The 13,412-nt window shown below is 43.3% G+C and overlaps 1 protein-coding gene across 1 annotated transcript in view; it reads left to right on the top strand.

Annotated features, from left to right (window-relative positions):
* Positions 1-12,993, top strand: part of tbl1x (transducin beta like 1 X-linked) — a 28,241-nt gene extending 15,248 nt beyond the window's left edge. The window contains exons 2-15 of the mRNA XM_080785583.1: positions 580-687; positions 1,436-1,581; positions 2,160-2,379; positions 3,340-3,472; positions 3,971-4,112; positions 4,623-4,686; positions 4,815-4,912; positions 5,042-5,102; positions 5,294-5,415; positions 6,147-6,221; positions 6,314-6,441; positions 9,656-9,821; positions 9,907-10,008; positions 10,304-12,993. Of these exons, the coding sequence (XP_080641709.1) occupies positions 630-687; positions 1,436-1,581; positions 2,160-2,379; positions 3,340-3,472; positions 3,971-4,112; positions 4,623-4,686; positions 4,815-4,912; positions 5,042-5,102; positions 5,294-5,415; positions 6,147-6,221; positions 6,314-6,441; positions 9,656-9,821; positions 9,907-10,008; positions 10,304-10,330 (1,542 nt within the window). The 5' untranslated portion in view covers positions 580-629 and the 3' untranslated portion in view covers positions 10,331-12,993. The remainder of the gene's footprint in view (positions 1-579; positions 688-1,435; positions 1,582-2,159; positions 2,380-3,339; positions 3,473-3,970; positions 4,113-4,622; positions 4,687-4,814; positions 4,913-5,041; positions 5,103-5,293; positions 5,416-6,146; positions 6,222-6,313; positions 6,442-9,655; positions 9,822-9,906; positions 10,009-10,303) is intronic.
* The last annotated feature ends 419 nt before the right edge of the window (positions 12,994-13,412 follow it).

Genomic DNA, 13,412 nt, shown 5'->3' with positions numbered 1-13,412 from the left:
GAGCTTGATGACCGTCAATTAATGGAAGCAGCTGTGCAGTGTGAGTTCGTCATGATCAGTTTTATATTGTGGAGTCTTCTAGTGTCTATAGGGCACGGGTTGCCCCGTGACGAGGCCCGTCTAGAGTTTAAATGGACAGGTAACAGTCAAAAGGGAGACATCGAAGAGGAAGGATGGATGGTTCTGACATATATCCATATATGGAGATCTAAGGGTCTGAGGTTTGAGGTCCGATGTAGAGTTGCTGGCAAATATTGATGACATCAGGGAACTCCATATATGGGCTTAATTGCGGCAGCAGGTCGCATTTCCTATGACATCCCTGATGATGTCACGAGACCAGGGCACCATATATGGGGGAATTCCCATGTATGGGGATATTGAGTGACTTACAGGAAATGTATGATTTCATAGTAAATGCGACCTGCCGTCGCAAATTCGCAATCATGGCTTGGTATAGGATTAATATAGCATGTAATTATGTCAACATTGTGTGTCTGAAGGAATAGAATAAGGTGATTGCTGGGATTGGGGAATATTGATGTTAAACTCCCTATGTTGTTTTTTTTTCTTTTCCAGAGTGAGCCCAGCCTTCCTACAGACCACCTCCTCCATTCAGGTGGGCTAAGATGAGTATAACCAGTGATGAAGTCAACTTTTTGGTGTACAGATATCTCCAAGAATCAGGTATGTGTGCCAAGTCCAAGTAGTATCTGTTTTTTAAAGCCTTAAATATGCAGGATTTGACACTTTTGGTTACACTGATGGTTACAACCTCTGGTTGGGTCTATTCAAATGCTAATAATAATTGGGATGGGCAATAAAACATGTATTGGCAATAGTTCATTAGTCTAGTCTTCTCCAGCCACAGTGGGATTCAGATTCCATTATGCCACAGTTGCATTCATTGCATTGGATCCCCCTCAGGACAGTGGGCATAGAGGGCCATAAAAACAAGTCAATTCCACAAAAAATGCCTTTGTCATTTATTGTACACAGTTGGCTTTTATGTACAGTAGGTAGGCATTATATTATAGTCATGTAGAAATATAAACATGCAGAATATTGCTTTCCTTCCTCATATTGCTTGCATTCCTCATAATGTGACAACGTGCCATTCACACTAACCTATTTGTCAGGGTGCAGATGAATTATTGAGACCGTAGCTGCTGTATTTCACTACTCCTTTGTTGTGAGTGACTGCCTTTGAAATCAGCTGACAGAAAGCAAGCGAGCTCTGAGACACCAACATCGGCATGTTTTATTGAAAGCTCAAATGTTCTCCTCTGTTCCCGTCTTTGCGTGCAGTCAACATGAACAATTATGTGAATCAGTCGTGATGAGGCTCCTGTTGGAATGTTTGTGTTGCGTTTTGTTTACACTCCGTCCGGCCCAATCTCTGGTTAATGAATGCAAATGGGTTTTTCATTTTCAGGTTTCTCTCACTCAGCATTCACCTTTGGCATCGAGAGCCACATCAGCCAGTCCAACATCAATGGGACACTAGTGCCCCCTGCTGCCCTCATCTCCATCCTGCAGAAAGGGCTCCAGTATGTGGAGGCAGAGATCAGCATCAACGAGGTGAGAGCAGTGCCTCTGGCTACTATAGAGTGTACTTGATGCAAGCCCCTGGATACCCAGAACACTCATAGCACCCATCCCATCTGTACCACACAGGAATCAATAGTCTCCCTTATAACAATAACCAATCCAGGCTAAAGGAAGGCTTATTGATTTCTCATTTCAAGAGGTTGGCTACAGTTCAAATGCACAAATATTGTCTTTGATTTCAGGTTAGAGACTTTGAGCTGACCCTTGAGACCCTCTTGGCTTTGCCGAGGAATACACACGCTTACGCACGTGCACGCGCACACACACACACACACACACACACACACACACACACACACACACACACACAGACAGACAGACAGACAGACAGACACTCTCTCTCAATCTCTCACTCACTCACAATAAACAATGTATTGTCAACCTATATAGATTTGCAAATTGTTGGATATAATACTCCACAAGGGAGGCTTTGCTTAAATGGACTCCAGATCAATGGCGTTTGATTCCAGATGAACAACTGATTGAAAGTCACATTACATGCATGGTACAACGATCCTTTATTGATTTGCGGTTGTCTGCATCAACAGGATGGCACAGTGTTTGATGGCCGGCCAATCGAGTCACTGTCCCTCATCGACGCGGTGATGCCAGACGTGGTGCAGACGCGGCAGCAGGCCTTCCGTGATAAGCTAGCCCAGCAGCAGGCTGCGTGTGACATGGCAGCGTCTGTCTCCAGCATCCAGCCCAACACACCAAAGAATGGAGAAGCCACTGTCAACGGGGAGGAGAATGGCACTTACAACATGAGTAAGTTACGGGGGGGTCTATGTTTGGTCCCCTCCATTTCTCCCTCGACACCATTGTGTCATTTTAAAACCATGGTATCGAAAAAGTATCAGTCTTTTTGACAACCCTAGTTGTGTGTTAGTTTGGTTGTGATACACCCGTGCAGTGTCGTTTTCACAGTACTGTATGTGAAGGCATTAGTAACGGTTTAGCTTCTTCTTAAGTTCAATGGCTGAAACTGTAGAGGTGTGTATCAGGTGAACCCTTAGGCGAAAGAGGGGAAACTGAGCGGATGTCTGTGTCAGCAGATCAGATTCAGTTTGAAAGTGTTGGTGGCAACAGGATCCGCTCCATAGGAGTTCTGCTTCAATGACCTCACACAGGACCACAGACAAAACACATCCACCCACCCAGGATAGTTGCTTCTTCTCCCCACAGTGACTGTCTTGGATGATGCCGTGATTGCCTTGAACAATTGCAATTCGGGAAAAAAGTGGAAAAAAATTGTCTGCGTGCAAATGCATTGACCAGACGTCCCGCTGTGGCCAGGTTTGGTGACAACAGCAAACCTGCACGCTCAATAAAATCTTGTGACTACGCCTTTTTGGTGGATTCCCAGTGTTACTGTCATTTGAAAAACTCAAGCTAAATCTTGTCCCTTGCCGCTCATTTCTTTTTGTGGCTTTCGCCTTTTTTTATGGAGGGATAGACCGTAGGCTGACAGGAAATGGGGAGAGAGAAGGGAGGGGGGGGGGGGAATTTGTCATTTGTCAATGCGACAAATGACAATTATCATTTTTGGTATTTCCCTGTCTGTTCTGACCTGTGTGTCTGTCTCTGTGTGTGTATGTGTCTGTGTGTGTGTTTGGTTGTGTGTGCGCATCTCTCTCTCTCTTGCTCTCGCCCTTGCTCTCTCTGTCTCTCGCATGTCTTTCCTGTGTGTTTGTGTGTGCGCGCCTTTTCATGTGCATGTGTGGACAGATAACCACAGTGATTCTATGGATGTGGATGTGGACGTAGAGATACCTGCCAGTAAGGCCATAGTGCTCCGAGGCCATGAGTCTGAGGTGTTCATCTGCGCATGGAACCCTGTCACCGACCTGCTAGCCTCAGGGTAAGTAAGAGAGAGGGTCTTCTTTATTCAGAGAGACATTGAAATGTATGGGATGTGAAATGTGTGAACCTTCCGTACATTTCCTTGAATTATGTAATGGACACTGCTTGAATAAGGTGTACGTAGCGCGCAGGGGCTTTCACACACAAATGTGCAATATTCACTTATATTCACTTTATTTAACCACACAAACCATAGTGACCCCATCCTCCTGGGGAGATCATTGGGTGACAATAACAGATCTACAAGCTCACAACGCGTCTCCCTCTCGACGCAATGCATTGTGAGCCTGTAGATCGACTATTTTCCGCAAAGATATTTGGCATAGAGGGAATAGAGGGGAGCCTAGTATGGAGCCCTGGTGGGCTCCAGTTAATGTAGTATAATAGTAGGGTTTAAGTGGTTAACACTCACAGCCTTTGCAAGTCCTGACAGACTGACTCATATAGTCCAGTGAGGCAATGACTCTTTCTCTGGGTGTGTTGGTCCTGTGTTCAGCTCAGGGGACTCCACGGCGAGGATCTGGAACCTAAATGAGAATAACAACTCCAGCTCCACCCAGCTGGTGCTGCGCCACTGTATTCGAGAAGGCGGCCAGGATGTCCCCAGCAACAAAGATGTCACCTCACTGGACTGGAATGTAGGTTCTCATTCATCTCTCTGTCCTTCTCTGAACATTAGTTTTTGTTAATTCCTGCTCGACGTTTGACACTGGTTCTGAGAAGATTCTTACATACAGTACATTCTACTGTATCTTTTGGCCAAATGTAAATAGTGATCTTTACAAAGTAAAGTACAAACTAAGGTGCTTCACAAGAACAATGCTGGTTAGCTGAAAAAGAATGCTGGTTAGCTGAAAAATATTTCTTTTTTACATGCATAGATTTTCAACTACTACAACTACTGTCATCGATGTAGCTGTGATTGGTCTACTTTTGAGGGGACATACATACTGTACTTAACAGACATGCATACAGAGTAGACGGACCCTTTTCTAGATGCTTAACATGAATTCAATAAGCTCACAATTTTACAACAAACGGAATACAATAGACGTAGGAAAACAGATTTAATGTGTACCATGTGCAGTACGATTGTGCGATCATTGAGGGAAGTTAAGTAAGTAATGTATTATCGTTCCATTCAACAGAGCGATGGGACTCTCTTAGCAACAGGCTCGTATGATGGATTTGCCAGAATATGGACAAAAGATGGTACGTTTCCCTTTACTGTGGCATATGAGTCATCACCATTTCATCGTTATTGTGAATAATGCCACCTCTGTGATAATACGGCGAAGGTTTCTTTTCCAAACTAAATGTATCCGTCCCCTAACCATCAGGGAACCTGGCGAGTACCTTGGGGCAGCACAAAGGGCCCATATTTGCACTGAAGTGGAACAAGAAGGGGAACTCTATTCTCAGTGCCGGTGTAGATAAGGTACTAAATAACCTTGTTGTTGTTGATTCATTCAATTCAAGTATATCCAACGTAGTAATTTGTGGGTGCTCTATAGAGCACATTCTATATCCATATTTGCACTTCTTCATGAACAATTACATTTTTCAGACGACAATCATTTGGGATGCGCACACGGGAGAGGCCAAACAGCAGTTTCCCTTTCATTCAGGTAAGACTGCTTTTCATTGACATAAGCACTATGAGCTATGATGTACATGAAACTACACTCACTGTGACCACATTCACACGGCTGCCATTTCGCTCTTCTTAAATCATACTGCTAAATATGGGAGGAGTGTCCAGTGAACCGTGATCATGAACTCACAACGCTGAATGAATGAATTATTAAATGTTCCACAGCCCCAGCACTGGATGTCGACTGGCAGAACAATACTACCTTTGCCTCGTGCAGCACAGACATGTGCATCCATGTATGTCGGCTGGGCAGCGACCGGCCTCTGAAGACTTTCCAGGGTCACACGGTAAGCGGCACCTTGTCTCACTTGAACTGTGGTTTCTTAAGTCTAGACCAGAGATTGGCAGCACGCCGAAACCAATGCACAATGTTGTATTTGTTCAATCACAGGTAAGCGTGTACAGTTGTCTCTGGAAAATCACGCATACTGTAAACAACCAAAAATGGCAGAGTTTTAGACATATTTATATAACGGCAGTTTTAAAGAGCCACTCCAACAAAGTCACCAAAAACAAGTATCGCAGGAAAAAAACAGAGTTGCAGTATGTTCTCTCTCTCTCTGATTGGCACTGTGTGAGAGACAAATACTTCATATTTTTATACGATATATACAATAAATATATCGGGTTGAGGTTCTATGGAAATGGAAAACTATCTCTGCTCCTCATGAGCCTGGGTGTGGACTGTCAGTTTGGCAAAACCCAGTTTTAGGATTTTGTTGCAAGTGGTTACAAGTTGTGTTGCGAATCTTTGGTCTGGACAGGGCTTTAGGGTTCTCAATTGTCATATATATTTGACCCCATCTGAAAGGTCTTTGTGCCAGGGACAATTTTGTGTTGTACCTTTTTAAAATGGCAGATTTACAAGCTCACAATGCTTTGATTACACCATGATGTGGTGTGAGCTTGTAGATTGGCTATTCTCAAATAGGCATAGTATAAAATAGGGTTACAGTGGTTAAAGTGATGTTGATGCCTGGTGGAGACAATAATAGAGGGTATTTAATTGTGTTTGCAGAATGAAGTCAACGCTATTAAGTGGGACCCATCGGGGATGCTACTTGCCTCCTGCTCAGATGACATGACCTTAAAGGTAAGTCCAAACAAAGGAGTAGTAATGGGCAACCAACGCAGTTGATGATTAGTTTTTCATGTCATATTTGCTCTTTTCCATGTCTTGTACAGATCTGGAGTATGAAGCAGGACACCAGCGTCCACGACCTCCAAGCTCACAGCAAAGAGATCTACACTATCAAGTGGAGCCCCACTGGCCCTGCAACCAACAACCCCAACTGCAACATCATGCTCGCTAGGTGGGATATCACGCTACACCGCCATACAGAGTCGTACAAGGCCCACCCACGTGTCTTTGAGCTTTGAGACAGTGTTATGGTTTGTGCGCCCGGGGCAGAAGGTGTATGTGTGCCAGTATTTGCGTGTGGATCTCTGAAAGGGATTCTTGTCGGGGCCCCGACATTCAAAGGAAGTCAGGTCCCAGGCAGCTTACGCAGTGCTAGTAAATCTCAGTGGCCCACAGCCATAAACCCCTGACCCAGGCGTGCACATGTGTATAAATGTATCCAGTTTCCAGCCATCCCTGACATCCCAGCGTATGTGGATACATATCACTGTGGATATTAAACTGCCTTCATTGGCACGACTTGTAAGGCATTTGGTAATCTTAAGTAAATGCCACTATAAGCCATAAACTTTTAATTACCTCCAGTATTTCAAGTCGTTTTGACTTGTCTATTAATATCGTTGCAATGCAGCAATTCATTATCACATGCTTTCAACAGTGTCAGTCTTCACGGTGACAGATGTTCACTGTGTCTCACTCACAAAGTTCACAGGTTTAGTTTTAGTTTTTGCCAAAAATGGCAACATTTTGTGTGGTAGTATTTTGGCAGTCCTTGACTCACATAGAAGTTGATGAAAGATATAATAATATTTTAAACGCTTTAAAATGTAACGGCACAGCTCTGGGACACAACATAAACAGTGACCACATTACTCCAATGCGTTGTGTTGGTGAGTGGAAAGGAAAGGATGGTGGCATAGTTTAATACAACATAATTAAAAGAAAAGGGCAACGTGAACCAAAGCATTTACAAATTTCTCTTCTGCTGGCTTTGAAAAGGCCAGGAAGAGACATCAGTTGAGGCCAGAGGTCCTGAAACTAATGACTTTCCGGCTCAGCCAGTGAAGACCGGGAGGCAGAGCTGCATTGCTGTCACAAGTAACATCATGTGACAAAGGGTAATGAGTTGCTTTGTGTTCAGGGTTGATTTGCTTGATTCACAATGGCGGTGAAATTATGGGGAGATTTACTGAAAGATTAAAGCAATAGCCCCAAAAATGATTTATAAAATCTATCGCTATTTAAATAGGAAACCTGCAGCGAAAACAGTTAGTCTGCTCTGCTGCTACTGTGTGTGTGTGTGTGTGTGTGTGTGTGTGTGTGTGTGTGTGTGTGTGTGTGTGTGTGTGTGTGTGTGTGTGTGTGTGTGTGTGTGTGTGTGTGTGTGTGTGTGTGTGTGTGTGTGTGTATAGAGGCTGTACCCTAGCCCTTATTTTAGGACTCGAACTTCGGCAGGAATTTGAGTGAACATTCGGACCAATCATGACATACACAATTTTTCGGCAGGTTACAACACGTTTTGTTCTTCTTTGTAATTATTTGGTCCAAAATATTGTTTGTTGTCATGATTTGTCACAAGAGTTGGCTTCGTACGACGCTTAAAGGTCTTTAAATAAATAAGTTTTGAAATGCCTATGGAGAATAATTTCCTGGGCCACTCGTCGTTCTGAAAGGAGGAGGGACTGCGACGCTCTATTGTGCAAAAGGATGCCTGTTTAACAGATTAAATGTAATCAGCAGGGCGCAGCAGGGAATCGAACCCCATCCCAGTAAACCAGGAGCTCCATGCCTGTGCCAAAGTGCTTAGTTTGCGATGCAACGCAAAAACCTACCCTCGTAGGAGCCCTACCCTACCAGCACTAACCTACCAGCAGCAAAGAATACAAAAACAGATACTTACCGTGAACCATCACGTTCTTCTGCAGATGACAGGCAGTGTCCACAAGTTAGGTGAAATGAGGTGAAATTACAGAACCGGACGAAATTGTGGCAGTCGACGCAAAAGACGCAACGCAAACGAGTGCAACAGCAGGCAGCCCGACGCAACGCAACCGCAGGAAGCCGGAACGCAAACGCAAACGAGAGCAACACCATCAGTACCCTGCAGAACCACACCAGCAACAGCAAAGGACAATAAACAAGATTTGTACTCACTGCGCAGAAAGCAGCTCTTCCCAGCAGCAGCTATAGCGTACAGTTCCTACCTCAATGTCTTGTGCAGGGAGGGGGGCATCGGTCTGGGACACTTCACATGGGCTCCAGGGTGGGGGTCCTCGGAAGCCTAAATTGGTGGGGCTGTTGGGCCCACGGACATGGCTCGTCTCAGGGTCCAGGGCTTAGTGCTGCCTACACCACTGGTGCAGTGACTCTTCATATTCTGGAATTACATGAAGAGAAACGATAAGTGTCATTAGTGTTATGTAGGCCTACATCACATAGAAACACATGTGGCTGTATAGCCTTGTCAGCCCCCCACAACCCATATTTTACAACTTAACATCCCTCCCCCAAGCTTACATTTGTAATATATACATTTTCCCCCAACTTTTGAAATATGTTTTCCCTTCAGCTTTGAATGAAGTTTACATTGTATTGTGCGTTTGTGACAATACCAATTTTATATTGAAGATGAAGTGTCTGAAGAGTTTGAATGCCAGTCAAAAAGACACCATGAGCCATATTGGAACAGTTACCTTAACTCTGGTTATAAAACATAACTCCTCATCTCAGTGGCATTCATTCACAGATCAAGTTACCCAAACTGAATAATTTAAAACAAAGCTAAAGGTTTAAGTTTAGTTACCTTCTTGCTACAGCCAGACGGTGTGTAACTTCTTGCTACAGACAGACCAAACACACACCAGGAAGAATACATTAGAATGCTGCTTCCACACAGCTTCATATAGTTGAGGCCATCACAGGAGCCAATCAGCAGCCTGGCTCCTCTTAAACGTTAGCCAATCACACGCAGTCACCACACTTTTTTTCAATTCAAAGGAGCTTTATTGGCATTGAAAAAACATACCTATACATTGCCACGGCAAAAAGCAGAATACACACACACACACACACACACACGCACACAGACGCAACAGCGCAGCGAGAGAGAGAACTAACCTTTTTCTCAAATTGTGCCGTGCTGGTGTGTGTGCGTGTGTGTGGGTGTGTGATTGTTGCTGATTGGCTGATTGGCTGCAGGCCCATCACCAAATGAATGTGCACAGGGGATTTTGGAGAGGGACAGCACAAGGAGATAGACATAACTTCTTACAGGAAATGCACGAGAAACTTACTTTTTAACATATATAACATTCTCGTGTGTGTGTGTGTGTGTGTGCAAAAACCCGGACAACGCTAATATTTTAACGTGTTTCTTATATCTACAGCGCCTCTTTTGACTCGACCGTTCGCCTTTGGGACGTGGAGCGGGGTGTGTGTATCCACACACTGACAAAGCACCAGGAACCTGTCTACAGTGTGGCCTTCAGCCCTGACGGCAAGCACCTGGCCAGTGGCTCCTTCGACAAGTGTGTGCACATCTGGAACACCACGGTGAGTCTCCGAGTGGGATTCAAACTGTGGCATTCTGCACGTTGACAGCTGAGTGGGTCATTAATGCATTGTGCTGCGCTTTCAGACTGGGGCGTTGGTGCACAGCTACAGGGGAACCGGTGGGATTTTCGAGGTCTGCTGGAACAGCACAGGGGACAAAGTCGGTGCTAGTGCTTCAGATGGCTCTGTAAGTCATGGCCGTTTTCCCATGCAGCTTATTTCATTTACTTTGATAAAACAATGATTCTAAAAAGGAGTTGATGAAACTTTGTTTTAATTAATTCAAGCTTTCAGTCAGACCACAGGCATTATGACTTGTATGTATTAACCGGCTTCTGCACAGATCTGAGTTTGCTTATGCTCTTTTCTCACGAAAGAATATTGATAAATTATAACGGTCAAGTATAACAAGATTATTTGGAATTCAACTGATTCCATATGATGTTAATTTTATTGTTTATTTTGTTATCTTTGCCCTCTAGGTATGTGTGCTTGATCTCAGAAAATAGCGTCCTGATTGAACCCAACGAACACAAATTCTGGAATGTGCAGCAAAACTTGCCTTCTGACATCAGCAGACACTTTCATTGCTCAAGGAGGGCTATAATTACGTGCGGTGTAAGATGACCCTCACAGGACATAAACCGCATGACAGCCAGCAGCAGCCTCCAAGAAACCAAAACCAGCAAGTGTATAGCTGGTTCGAGTGCTAATGAGTGCTAATATTGTGCACACTCCTTTTTGAGATCCGTAATCAAGATCGGCTCAGAATATCCACAGGGTCGGACTATAAGTCCAACTCCCTTGGCTCAGCCAGGTTTTCATATGTTTCTAATCAGGAGGTGCCACAATTCCTCCGCGCCACTGGTCCTGCTGTTACCTGGCTGTGGGCACAAACGCTAGATGTGGCTTTATGTATCTATGGTATGAGTGAAGCACAGCAGTGTTTGGTGATGTTTAGGCTACACCATATGAAAGAAAGGTTGCATTTTTAGAAATGCTCCAGGAAAATGTTACCTCATGTTAAAAAAAAACATGGTGAAAGTAACATTTGTTAGTGATACACTGGCATCCTCTGTTGACAGGATGCTGATGTGCCGCTATGAGGTAGTTCTTAGCTCACATTTGTAAACCGCAAAGGTCAGCAGGAGACAAAACTGCCAAGAACTAGCCTGTAGTGTAAAAAGGTTCAGTTAACTCGGGAAGCAAGAAAGGTCATGTTGCTGACATGTCAGCCTGATGTGAAATGTGTGGTTTATAAGAGAATTTTCTCCCTTTATGGATGTAAATTTAATGAATGTAAAGATATGTAAATTAGATAAATACACAGACTTATATACTGTGTATATATGTTTATATATAGTACACTTTTATGTCATTCTGTAGAGGCTCTATACTGGCTAGAGCTCTCAACTATTTTCTTTGCTGATATGCCATTACAAAAACTTTAAAAATTAAGTGTATGTCAGGGCGGTATCATATTGTCACAATGTATGTTAAACTTCACAAATCATGTAAATGGTATATCAAATCAGTATATCCAGTCAGTTACAGGTGGTTGGCGTGACAGAGATGAGGTACATTTGTTTTTCTGCATTGATCGGTGTTCTGTCGACCACCATGGGAGAGACCTATAGGCCTTGTTATCTGCATATTGTGGAATTGCCTGCTGAACTTGCTAAAGATTATTATTCTTGATAGTCATCCCAGGTTTCTGCTTTGGCCCATTGCTTTACGTTTACAACCTATTATTGAAGATGATGACACAGTTCCTGTTAAACCATGCACAGAAAAGTCAATTTTTAAAGTTAAATTAATACTGTGCACCTGTGAAGGAATCAATGCAGAATTTTATGTGTGACATGTCTGAGCAGGAGGCGAGTAGCGCCCACTATGCGTCCCACTTGATAGCATTGACCTCATTCTGAAAACGAATTAAGTACTTCATGTATACTGTAACATGGGTGTCCACCTGTAACAAGGATGTTTATCATTGTGGCCTCCCTACATGGATCAGTCTACTGAAAATCCAATACACATTATGACCAGGAAGATGGTCAAGCAAAAAAAGTCCTGCTTTTCTTAAAACGTCTATGGTTGGTTTACTTGGTTTACTTACTTTAATTCCGATTTGAAAAAGCCTATATTGTGGGCTGAGCTTTAATAGTGTGCAGTATGTGTGCTTACTGGAGTCTAATGTATAAGCAGTATCTTCAAACTAACATGCCACCACTTTGATATGCCTTTTTGTTTCTGTTGCTTTCTCTTTCAGTCAAGTCTTAGAAAAATGTGAAGTGCACTTTTTCATATGTTGTGTTCAGCTTATAAGATTTTGCTAAAAATGGAATGTCCAGGCTTATTCTTGTTTTGTTTTTGTTTATTACGTCATAATCGGACGTTGATGGATGCTTGCCATTGTCTGACTCCTTTGTTTGCTGAGAGCCATTATTGTCTGTGTCAGACTGAGAATTGGGCTGTGGTTGGTAGCCATCTTGGCATGCTGAGAAGCCCAGTGTGGAATAAGTGCTGTGACAGCACTGCTGTCTCTCTTGCCCTGGTCTACGGTGTGGTCACCTATTTCCAAGACAAAACAATGAAGTCAATGTCTGAAATAAATCACTCTATTTTGATATTAGAAAACAATGGCTGTGTCTTGTATATTTGTATTGTAGTGTTTGCCCGATAAGCAGCTGGAAATGAGCACAGTCAGGATGTAAAAGGCAGCCACACCATGGTTTATTCCCAAAAGAAGTTGTACAGCATGGGAAATGGCATGATACACACTGGGGGCATGTTGGTGTGCAGCTCCACCGTGCCCTCTCACTGAATCTAACACTGAGCTGAGTGGGTGTGTGCTCCCTGGCAGCCTTTTATAGGCAGCTGAACCAATCAGTGCAGACTCTACCATATTACCGGTTAAACATGCAACACTTCTTAACTCCACATAACCCACATCACATGAGCCTATAAATCTATATCACTACACCTGTAAGTAAATATCAATTATGCCCACTATTTGCAAGATAAACCACATATCCCATTATCATTAGCAGCTCCAATACATAACTCAAACACCCCCTGGCCATTTCATTGTGGTCCAGTCCAGACCAATATATGGTGCTCTGGTAGCCTGGGGACTCTTTTGCCCAAACACACTGGATCAGACAGAACAGAAGCAGTCAGTATTCAAGTACCCATAACACAGTCTCATATTACATTTTCATGTTCACAATACTCTCAATAAACCAGTTCAACTCATGACTCTTCCTTTGTGTGCAAATATAAATGATGATGATGCACTTGACTATATCACAGCTTTGAGTGTATTATTGCTAAGCAGCGGATTATTGTGATGACAACTGAGAACATCAATGTGTCCTAATGGATAATTATAATTCAAACATGTAATGATCAGTGTAATCATTAACCGTAAGATGTCAATGTACTGTACATGGCAGTAAACTCTTGCATATGGGTATAAATCCATTCTTGAATTTATTGGTCTACGAGAACAATCCAAGCAGAGTTCAAGCATCAAGGAACCGTGTCACCAACAAAACCTTTTAAGAAATGCTCTTTATATTTAATATT

This window comes from Protomyctophum bolini (genome assembly GCF_963924005.1).
Source record: "Protomyctophum bolini genome assembly, chromosome: 16".
NCBI classification, from domain to species: domain Eukaryota; kingdom Metazoa; phylum Chordata; class Actinopteri; order Myctophiformes; family Myctophidae; genus Protomyctophum; species Protomyctophum bolini.
Note: the sequence above shows the minus strand (reverse complement) of the source record. Positions and strands in the feature narration are given on the sequence as shown.